Source organism: Notechis scutatus, chromosome 9 (assembly GCF_049901735.1).
Source record: "Notechis scutatus isolate UNSWTSFEM ecotype Mainland chromosome 9, rNotScu1.2, whole genome shotgun sequence".
Classification (NCBI taxonomy): domain Eukaryota; kingdom Metazoa; phylum Chordata; class Lepidosauria; order Squamata; family Elapidae; genus Notechis; species Notechis scutatus.
In genome coordinates, this window is record NC_142017.1 from 20,415,635 (window position 1) to 20,427,519 (window position 11,885).

The window sequence follows — 11,885 nt, forward strand, 5'->3', positions numbered from 1 at the left end:
CTTCTTGTTGCTAATAATGACCGCAAGAAGTGGTGTCCAACACCCCACTTGGTCAGTTAGAAAAGAAAGGCTCTCAGGCCCATGGTTAGCCCAAGGTCCCCTTAACTAAAGCCAAGTGGCCACAGAAAAAGCAAAGCCGGATCTGGGGTTTTCACGCCCAAAGCATCATCTGGTTAACTTTTCCCTTGTTCCCACCACGCCCTAAGCACTGACAAATCTTGGTGCCGTCCTGTAACATCCTGTACAAACAAAGCCAAGCTTAGAATAGAATAGAACAAAATAGAATAGAAATAGAAATAAGGGATGAAGAATAGAACAGAACAGAACAAAATAAAATATAGGGATGAAGAGTAGAAGTAGAAGTAGAAGTAGAAGTAGAAGTGGAATGGAATGGAATGGAATAGAATAGAATAGAATAGAATAGAATAGAATAGAATAGAATAGAATAGAATAGAATAATAGAATAGAATAGAATAATAGAATAGAATAGAATAGAATAGAATAGAATAGAATAGAATAGAATAGAATAGAATAGAATAGAAGAATAGAATAGAATAGAATAGAATAGAATAGAAATAGAAATAATAGAATAGAAATAATAGAAATAGAAATAATAGAAATAGAAATAATAGAATAGAAATAGAAATAGAAAAAAGGGATGAAGAATAGAACAGAACAGAACAAAATAGAATAGAGGGGTGAAGAGAAGAGTAGAGTAGAGTAGAGTAGAAATAGAAATAGAATAGAATATAGAATTGAATTGAATTGAATTGAATTGAATTCTTTATCGGCCAAGTGATTAGACACACAAGGAATTTGTCGGTGCAAATGCTCTCAGTATACATAAAAGAAAAAATAAATTCTTCAGGAGTCGAGAATCATAAGGTATGATACTTAATGATAATCATAGTGTACAATAAGCAATCAAGTAATAGTAGGAAGCAGTCAATATAAATTGTAAGGATACAATCGACGAAGTTACAGTCATACAGTCACAAGTGGGAGGGGATGGGTGATAAGGAGTGATGAGAAGATTAATAGTAATAGTAGTGCAGACTTTGTAAAGAGTTGGACTGTGTTGAGGGAATTATTTGTTTAGCAGACTGATGGCATTCGGGGAAGAACTCTCATTGTGAGTAGTTGTTCTGGTGTGCAGTGCTCTATAGTGTCGTTTTGAGGGTAGGAGTTTAAACAGTTTATGTCCAGGATCTGAGGGGTCTGTAAGTGTTTTCACAGCCCTCTTTTTGACTCGTGCAGTATACAGGCTACATAAAAAGTGTTTTGGTGCCTCCTTTGGGCTTGGTGCCCTAAGCATGTGCTTAGTCTGCTTAATGGTTAATACACCACTGGTTCCCGCCACCTCCCCCGCCTCTGGTTATTGGTGATCGTCCAATGAGATGCTAACAAGTTGTTTTGGGTATCGGTTCCTTGCTTTGTGGGGTGGATGGTTCTGCATTCCATAATGTAACCTTGGAACAGCCAGCGGCTGTCATAGGACGACATTTCGTTTCCTCTGATGCTAACACACACACACACACACACACACACACTTGATCCAACCCCCCTGCTCTCCCTTCAAGCATAGCAGGCTGACAACAGGCAATAGCCATAGCCCTTAGACTTATATACCGCTTCACAGTGCTTTATAGCAGGGGTCCCCAACCGCCGGTCCGCGGACCGTACCGTCCGCGGAACAAGTCTTACCGGGCCGCTGGTTGCTGGCGCCGCCATCTTTTGATAAAAAGTGCTTCCGGTGAGCTTTTCCGGTAGAAAGCTCACCGGAAGCACTTTTTCATCAAAAAGATGGCGGCGCCAGTTGATGCCGGTACCGGGCCGCGGTGCCCAGCTGATGCCGGTACCGGGCCGCGGCATAAAAAAGGTTGGGGATCACTGCTTTATAGGCCTCTCTGAGCGGTTTACAGAGTCAGCCTCTTGCCCCCAACAATCTGGGTCCTCATTTGACCCACCTCGGAAGGACAGAAGGCTGAGTCAACCTCTGGAGCCTGTTGAGTTTCGAACTGGCGAATTGCAGGCAGCCGGCAGGCAGCAGAAGTAGCCTGCAGTACTGCACTCTCACCACTGCGCCACCGCTATGCATGGCGTAGCGAGATGGAGGTCCTGACAGGCGGCTTCATTCCTGGAGAGAGCCGTGCACAGGAGCCTCGACTGAGGCATACCAATTTTTAATTACTTGATTCCGCAAGGAATTTCCCCTCGAGGGAGCATCCCATGGGATCACTTGATACACTGTGAGAGTCCTCACACTTTGCAGTCATTACGTGATCAGTTTCCGTATACCAAAACAGACCATTTTATCCCGGGAGCAGGGGGTTTTTTGTGTGTGTGTGTGTGTGTGTGTGATTGGCATGACACATCCTATTGAACCCTCTTGTCATTGGTTATCGTGGCCTGAACTCCTCCTTTTGTGGCTTCCTGTGACAAGCCATGGTTAAAACAAGCCGCGGCTTATTGTGGTCTGCCTGCGGCATGTCTTCCAAATTTCAGACCATACTGGGGGGTTTCTTAAAACCCAGATATTTGGTTAGGCGGGGCCTGGAGCGTTTTCCAGGAGAAGCAGAATGGTGTTCCCAGGAATCTCATTAAAGTAACCGTACATATTTCTGTACGGAGGAGCTGAGGTTGAGAGAGCCTGCTTTGCCCCAAGAGCGATTTTAAGGTTTCAATCTGCGGTTTGTGGGTTTGCACAATTTGCTTCTTTTGTGACTACGCTCAGTTGAATTGTCACTTTTGTTCTGCTTTGTGGCAAAGGTGAAGCAGCCGCTCCTTTTAAACTGGCCCAAGGGAACTTAGTCTCTAGTAGAAATAATGACAAAAGTTAGAAATTTGGATATGTAAACATAGATGCCTTCCTCCCTCCATTCCTTCTTTCCTCCCTCCCTCCCTCATCCTTCCGTCTTTCCAAGGTGCGTAAAATGAGGACCCAGATTGTTGAAGGCAATACGCTGAATCTGTAATCCGCTTAGAGAGGGCTGTGAAAGCACTGTGAAGCAGTATATAAGTTTTAAGTGCTGTTGCTACGGCTATTTGGCACTCGAAGGAAGCGAGGAAATAAATGTTTTTATCAGCATTTAGCCAGTCTGCTCATCTGAACGCAGACCTCATTCCTTTAAACTTTGGTTCTTGAGAAAGCTGCAGATTGGAGAAAGAGCTTCTAACTGAACACTGAAGAAACTAGGCTTTTGGAAAAGTCTCTCTTTTTTTTTCCTGGAAAGGTTCATTAAAATATCCTGAACTTTGGGGGGGGTGGGGCGTGTGTGCTTGTTGCTGTTTCATCGGGCTTAAGAATGCCAGTCATTTCCTTTCCAGATTTTCAGAATGGCCCGAGGTCGAAAGAAAGGAAGTTCTCCCGGGAATGCAAAACAAAATCTACTGTACAGATGTAAAGCCTCTGCTGCTAATGGATGACACGACTCTGCGCTCCACAGATTTTGTGATTGATCTGCAGTGGGCCCTGTACGATTGTGCGGTGCTTTCTGTCTGCCCTCAGGGCTACCCCGCTGTCACTTAGAGGGGGTGGCATTTCTGACTAGCGGAGAGCCAAACTCCTCTGTAGTTACCCTTCGTTGTGCCAGTTGTGCTGAAGAATTGGTGACGGTGACATTTGGCAAGCGGGGGGGGGGGGGAGCCAGTTTTCGTGCAGGGGCCTGCAGAAATGGCATTTTGGGCCTGTTTATCCTGCATTTCAAGTGCTTTGCATTTTATATTAAGCATCTCTCCGATGGGATTAGGAATCCACTTGTTGAATGCAATTGGATACCGCAATTTGGGTCATTTAAAATCTTGCTGCTGTTTCACAAGCAGGCTTAAAACAGGACGCTGTGGAGGGGCAGGAAGACTTTTGACATTAAGTACAGAAAGTTAGAAAAACAGAGTTGGAAGGGATCTTGGAGGTCTTCTAGTCCAACCCCCTGCTCAAGCAGGAGACCCTCTACCATTTCAGATAGGCGGCTGTCCAGTCTCTTCTTAAAAGCCCCCAGTAATGGAGCAGCTCTTCCACTGGTTCCTTGTTCTCCCTGTCAGGAAGTTCCTCCTTGGTTCCAGGTTGCTTCTCTCCTTGGATGAGTTTTCATCCGTTGCTTCTTGTCCTGCCCTGAGGTGCTTTCGTGTCTGTGTCCTTGATGTATGACCACAGCTGAGTCCAAAATTTTCATTGCTAAGCAAGGCAGTTGTTAAGTGAGTCGTGCCCCCATTTTATGACCTTTTCCGCCCCTATTAAGCGAATCGCTGCAGTTGCTAAATGAATCACGCAGTCGTTAAACCTGGGGTCTGCAACCTTAAACACTCAAGGGGTTACTTGGACCCGTTTCCCCTCAGAAAAGAAAACACCGGGAGCCAATAATTTAACAACCAGTGTGACCGGGTGGACATGTGGCCAACTCCACGTCACTCACTCCTACCCAGCTCCCTCCTGCTCTGGAATATGGAGCGAGTATCCATCCCCTGCCGTCACCCTTGCCTTCTCAGGCCAGGTGAGGAGTGACGGGGAGGGGAGGGGCCAGCCAATGGCGGGGTCAGCTGACAGGGAGTTGCAGCAGGGGGCCAAAAGAGCCTTGGGTTGCAGACCCCTGCGTTAAGCAAATCCAGCTTCCCCCATTGATTCTGCCTGTCAGAATCCATACGGGAAGACACTACAGAGTGTGGTGAGGACAGCACAAATATCGTGGGCTGTCCCCGGATACCACTAGATGATCTCGCTAGGGCTCGCTGCCTTGGAAGAGTGAGGAAAATTCTCAGGGACGACTCACACCCCGGTCAGCACTTCTTCACTCTCCTGCCATCAGGTAGGAGATAGAGAAGCATAGTTGTCATGGCCCTGTTGGAGTCTGACTCCGAGGGAGAGGAGGAACAGCCAACAGGGAGTGGAAGTGTGGCTCCGGAGGGTGTGGAGGAAACTGGGGAAGGGCACAGGCCGGCTGGGCATTCATTGGAAGACCTAGACCCATCCCCTCTTCATCCTAGGGCACGCAGGGAGGAGCGGATCAGGGAGAAATGTGAATGGCATGGTCTATGGGGGAGGAAAGGGCCTTGATCCCCTTCATGGGCTGCAGCTGTGAGGAGTGTTTAAAAGGATAAACTGCGCACGGGCCAGTGCTGGAAGCAAAGCGTGAAAATATTTCTAGTCTGTCCGTTCTTATCTGAGTTTGGTGTCCTTCCCAGTGTGTGTATTTTGATATCTGTGGACGTCTGTGGAAGCCCTTATCCTGCCTTGTCTCAGTAATTGCTTCAGTGTGGTTTGTGTTGTTGTTTTTCTATTTATAATTTATATGTATTTTGAGTTTGAATGGTATTTCTTCCTTTTCGCAGCTGTTTGTGGGGGAGTTTTTTGTCTCCAGTCAATGATAATTGGAGCTTTAAAGCCAAGTTGAAGGAATTAAAGAGACTTCACCTGTTTTTGTGACTGTGTTGCTTTTGTAACTCACCCTGGGTCATCACAATAGCCGGCACCAACAGGCTGAAGAACAGTTTCTACCCGTGGGCTGTCAGACTCCTGAATGGAAAATAACTTCATGTCAACATAGTATGACAGACTTGCGGGGCTGGCACGTTGGGCAATAAGCTCAGATAGTGTAATAAGACTGGGACTCACCCTCACTGTGAGTTGTGTTCGGGGGTGTGGGGTGCACGAAGGGAGGCTCAGCCAATCTCATTGTACGCAGATTGTACTCTGACAATAAAAGTAATAATAATTACAAATGGCGATCACAGGGACCATGCAGTTGTCATAAATGGGAGCCAATTGGCAAGCACCCAAATTTTGATCATGTGACCGTGAGAATTAACAATGAGATAACATTTAGAACAATCAAAATTTCTTGCGTTAACCCTCTGATTTGCAGTGAGGATTAAGATACGAAAATACAGTGTATTCTATATACGGTAGCCATAAAATTGATAACTAAAATGGGAACCCCAGTTCCCATTTTAGAATCGGTCAGAACCTGATCTCATCTCTGTCTTGGTTCATCATCCAGAGGTGTGGATAAACCTGGTTTGAAAACCAGGCAGAGGTTGAGCCTGGCTTGCCTGTAACACAGGACGCCCTAGGCATTTTCGGCTCGAGCTGAATCACTGTCAGTTGTAGAGCTAAGGTAGTTAGAGCCGCAGTGCAGGATTGGATCTAAAGACGACCTCATTATTGAAGTTACAGATATAGATATAATTAACAGAGTTAGAAGGGACCTTGTAGGTCATCTAGTCCAACCCGCTGCCCAAGCAGCAGATCCTACACCATTTCTGACAAATGGCAGTGCAGTCCCTTCCTGAAAGCCTCCAGGGATGAAGCTCCCACAACTTCTGAAGGCAAACTTCTGTTCCATGGGTTGATTGTCCTCATGTTAGAAAGTTTCTCCTTATTTCCAGGTTGAATCTCTCCTGGATCAGTTTCCATCCATTATTCCTTGTCTGGCCTTCAAAAGTGCTTTGGAAAATAGCTTGACTCCTTCCTCCTCTCTGTGGCAGCCCCTCAGATATTGGAAGACTGCTCTCATGTCTCCCCTGGACTGGGTATTCCCCAAAACATCATATAGATTTAAAACCAGAGATATTTTTAATTGGGAATTTTACTTGAAGGTTTCAACAGAATTGACATATTTGATTATTAATGTTTAACTGCAGCTGGAATTGTATTTGCTCAAAATTGGAAAAAATGGGAAAATTCTGATAGAGGAGGTGGAGGTGATTAAAAAATAATGGAATGTGCAGAAATGAGTAGATTAACTTTAGCAATTAGAGAGCAAGAAGAAAAAGAGTATTATAAGATTTGGGATTTATTTTATCAATGGCTAGATGGAAGAGTAAGAAATTGAAGTATATTGTAATAGTAATGATATGCTATAATTGATTATTATGGAATGAATTATAATATGAATTAAAATTAGTAAGAACTGAGATTTGCTCTAAAGGATAATGCGGATTTGACATTAAAGTCTAATGATGATGTGATAATATAATACAACATGGAAAGTTGATTAATGTAACATGAATGTAAACTTAAATCTAAGAGGAAAAGACTATAGATGTTGTACACAAGAAATATGTACCAACCGACACACTATATAGGTTTTATTTGTTGTTTTATGTTTATGTTTGTCTATGTTGTTAAAAATAAAAAAACTTTTTAGAAAAAAAAAAGACTGCCTATTCCCAACCTCCCCTCTGGAAACAGGGGTGGTGGTGAACAAACCGGGATGACGTTCTGCAGAAGCACCCGCAGGGTGGCATCTTGTCCAACAGTTGGAGAAATGGGCCAGTCCATCCCCTCTTGTCTTTATCTTCCGCTTTACCTTGGCAGAGTGAAGCGGCCTAGCAGTATTAACAGCCTTCTGGGGAAGATGGGCTCCAAAAAGCAGAAAATGAGCACGCTGGAGAAGTCCAAGCTTGATTGGGAGAACTTCAAAGAAGAAGAAGGCATCGGCGATGAGCTGGCCATCCACAACAGAGGGAAAGATGGGTAAGAAAAAAAGATGTTCTGTTCCCTTGGCAACTACTCGATGAGTAACTCTTGCTGCTCATGCTCTCAGAAACAGTATTATTTTTCCCCCCATTTTTTTTTTATTAATGTTGGTGAGATTCCTCAAGAACCTTGATGCTCCACTCACTGTTCCCACCAATTTCTTAGGTTCCTGGGACCAAAATGCAGGCATTCCACTTAGGTTTGGCTTTAGCAAGCAGAAGTAGAATTTGGGACAAATCATGGCTCTTTTAACACAACCTATATATGGGGAAACCCACTTGCCTTGGAATCAATTCAGTGTAATATACCCATAACAAACAGAACTCCAAGGCAGGTAGGTTCCTCAAAGAACAGGTTTATTGAATATATCATTTATTATGTAATGTATCATACTGGAGACCTGTGCTTCACGACAAAACTTTGTGATCGGGCTATGCAGGAGAAATCCAGTTCACAATCCGTGGGCTCATGGTGGTTGGTGATTGAAACACATAAGGGAATATCTCTCCCGTCGCCTTGAGTCCGGAAGCGATTCCATAGGTGGAAGGCGTAGACATTTTGGTGAGGTACCGATGTGAGGTACTGTAAGGAGCTCCAGGCCGCTCCGGAGTGAGGGAGTGGAACGTCTGCTGGTTTGAACTGAGGTAACGGAATGTGAGGCAGCTGGCAGTTGGAACAGATTTCTTTTCAGGTGGGAAGGGGGAGTAGAACTCTTTAGCATTAGAGCGTGTTAATAATAATAATATAGGAAATATTCTAAATGCTCTGATGGTCATTTTGAAAAATCCTTTCTTAGTGAGCACTTAGAAGCCAAGAGGAACACACGTGCCAAATTTCAAATTTGTAGGCTTTATGGTTCTGGAGATTTCGTGATGAGTGAGTGGTACTTGGCTTTTATATACCGTATTTGCCGGCGTATAAGACGACTTTTTTGCCCTGAAAAACATGCCTCCAAGTGGGGGGGTCGTCTTATACGCCGGGAGGACTCCGACTCCCACTTCGAGCTTGAGTTGCAGCCGGGAGGGAGGCTGGGGGGGGAGCGGTGTGTGTGTGTGTGTGGCGGGTGTCACTCGCCACGCGCTGCGCAACCTTTCCCCCTCTTCCTTCCTTAGCGGTGTGGGGAGGAGAGGATTCGAAGATCCTCACGTGCGGCGTACTTTTCTTTTTCTTTTTTTCTTTTTGCACGCAGGTTTTGCATGCGGGCGGCTGTAGGTTAAGGATGGGGGAGCCCCCGGGTGGGTTATCAGGTTTTACTGTGCTTCCAACATGTGCGAACGGTGGGAGAGCGGAGAAGAGAGCGAGCGAGCGCCCCACTGTGTGAAATCCTGCCGTCAAAGCAACACTGGGGGAGGCAGGGTATAAATTTACCAGGTTAATGTAGCAATGGTGATTAATGCCCAGAACATTGTTTGCGGGTATTGGGGTGTGTGTGTGTGTGTGGTGGTGGTGAGGAGAGGTTGTCCTTTGAATGCGGAAAAGTAGGTGTGACCTTGTGTAGGAAAATAAAGAGATCCTTTTTAGCGTGTTTGGCTTCTTTGCCTCCCCTCGTTCGTTTTGACGTGGAGATAATGGCCTTCGGGCGGGAGGGGAAGAAAACGGTAGCTGGATCATTTCAAATTTCACTTACTCTCCTGCCTCACTTCAATATGTCTGAGCGACTCCAGATACTGGAAGACTTTTTGAATGAAAGTGTTACCTCCATTTTTTTTTTTAAAGAGGGCCACTTGGGGAAAAAAAAAGATTCTAAGGAATTCCTTGTTTCTTGATTAAAGAGAAGGCATTGAATATACTGTTCCTTGGCAGCCTTTTCAGTGTCCGGGTTTTTGGTGTGTGTGTGTGTGTGAGAGAGAGAGAGAGAGAGAGAGAGAGAGAGAGAGAGAGATCAGCTGTATTGAGAAGAGAACGTTTCCTGTGTTCTCATTTTATTTACAACATATTTTACGCTTAATGGTAAGCAATGAAAAATATTTTTAAAACTCATTTCTAAACTCCATAGCTATTTGCATATTCTTGGTTCAAAATTGGATTAGCTCATTTCAAAATTGTCCAAAGCAGAAAAGTGCGTCAAAAAAAAAAAAAAAGTGCAAAAGTGGAAGGTGTGTGGAAGAGGGGGTAGTCTTATACAGCGAGTATATAACAAACTCTATATTTTGAGTGGAAATGTTGGGGGGTCGTCTTATACGCCCAGTCGTCTTATACGCCGGCAAATACGGTATATAAAAGAATTGGCACAGACTGGTGAAAACCGACTCTAAAGGTTCCCGTGGTTTTCACCTAATTAAAAGTAAAAGTTTTCCCCTCTTTCCCAAACAAACAGTTACATGGTCCAATCAAAGTGCTGTCTGGCTGCTTGGCAAATTCACTCCTCTCTTCAGCCACCTGTGGGAATGACCTTGGTTCTCAGGGGAAACTATTTTGCTTTGGCTACAAAACCCCAGCTATTGCTATTCCTCCCCCTCCCTAACCCTCAGCACCATTGTAGCAACACTGAAGCTTCCGAGGTGGCCTCAGTCAGGCCAGCTTCAGAGTTGACACTTATAGGTAACAACACATACAAAAATCCCTACACAATAGTTTGGCCATTCTCAGTGAATCAAGGCTGACCTTGCTGGGGCCTGATTTGGATGTTTCAGAAGGCAAAGAGGAACATGAATCCCAGGATTTATCATGGTGGCATGTACGATAATATTCTTGTCAGGTGCAGGAAATTGGGAAGCAGGGTGGTTCAAATGAGTACAAGTTTATTCCAGGCTAGCTCTCCACAAGAATCTGAACTACTAACGGTCAAAGCAAATTGGCGGCAGATCAGAATCAACAGATTTCAGGGTGGGCTGGACTTAGATCTCTTGTGGGCCCGAAAGAACTCCAGACTGATGGCATGTGTGACCCCTCCCTCGGGCTCAGCCTGGTCAACTCCTACACTTCTGGCCTTATATGGGACAAATCTCTGGAACGCCTCCAGCTTTGGGGTGCAGGGAGCCTTGCAAAGCTCTTCCCCAAGACCATAAAGCAGGGGTGTCAAACTCGTGTCGTCACAGCATTGTCACGTGACACATCGTGACTTTTTTTCCCCCTTCTCTTAACTGGATGTGGGCATGGCTAGCACATGACGCACCTGGTCCACAGGCTGCGAGTTTGACAGCCCTGCCATAAAGCAATAGCACTTCGATTTATACAACACCACTCCACAGTGTTTTACAGCACTCTCTGGATGATTTATAATGTTAGCATATTGTCCTCAACAATCTGGCTCCTCATTTTAACAACCTCAGAAGGATGGAAGGCTGAGTCAGCCATGGTCAGGATCAAACTCCCGGCAGTGGGCAGAATCAGTCTGCAATACTGCATTCTAGCCACTGCTCATCATGCATGGATGGATGGATGGATGAATGAATGGATAGAAGGGCAATAGCACTTAGACTTATATACCACTTCACAGTGCTTAATAGCCCTCTCTAAGCGGTTTACAGAGTCAGCCTCTTGCCCCCAAGAATCTGGGTCCTCATTTTACCCACCTCAGAAAGATAGAAGGCTAAATCAACCATGGTCAGGATCAAACCCCTGGCAGTGAACAGACTCAGCCTGTAATACTGCATTCTAACCATCAATGGATGGATGGATAGAAAGGCAATAGCACAGGCTTATATGCGCTTCACAGTGCTTCACAGCCCTCTCTAAGCGTTTTACAGGATCAGCCTTATTACCCCCAACAATCTGGGCCCTCATTTTACCCACCTCAGAAGGCTGAGTCAGCCATGGTCAGGATCAAGCTCCTGGCAGTGGGCAGAGTCAGCCTGCAATACTGCATTGTGTTCACTGCGCCACCATGGCTCAGTGCCTGCATTGACTTTCATGGCATTTGCTCTCACCGCCGTTACTGAGAAAGTGATTTGTATGGGATAACCACCTGGGCAACCCAGGTTTATTTTCTGGAAAGTTGGAGTGGAAGGAAAGAAGCATCCCGCTGTCTTTTCTAGCCATATATAAAGACGCCTGTTGCTCTTTGGGGGTAAGTGAGGCTGTTCTGGCCATGGGCGACCCAAAAGGTGAAAGGCATTGTTGTCGAGCTTAATTCAGAGACGTGGCAAGGAATTCTATAACTGTCATCTCTATAACTGCCTGGTTTGGCTCTGCAGCCCAACAAGACAGACAGACTCCAGGTAGTAATAAGGACTGCATAAAAAACAGTTGCTACCAACCTGCCTTCCATGGAGGACCTGTATACTGCACGAGTCTGTCTGTCTGTCTGTCTATCTATCTATCTCTATTTAGCTATCTGTCTCTATATCTATCTCTTTGTATGTATCTATATCTATCTGTCGATCTATCTGTAGCTAGCTAGCTATCGATCTATATCTCTATTTAGCTATATCTATCTAGCTATCTGTCTCTATCTATATATCTATCTATA

General features: G+C 45.0%; 1 protein-coding gene across 1 annotated transcript in view; it reads left to right on the top strand.

Moving 5' to 3' along the window:
• CFDP1 (chromatin remodeling protein CFDP1) overlaps window positions 1-11,885 on the top strand; it is a 32,211-nt gene that overhangs the window by 16,813 nt on the left and 3,513 nt on the right. Inside the window, exon 6 of the mRNA XM_026680134.2 lies at window positions 7,313-7,471. Within this exon, the coding sequence (XP_026535919.1) occupies window positions 7,313-7,471 (159 nt within the window). The remainder of the gene's footprint in view (window positions 1-7,312; window positions 7,472-11,885) is intronic.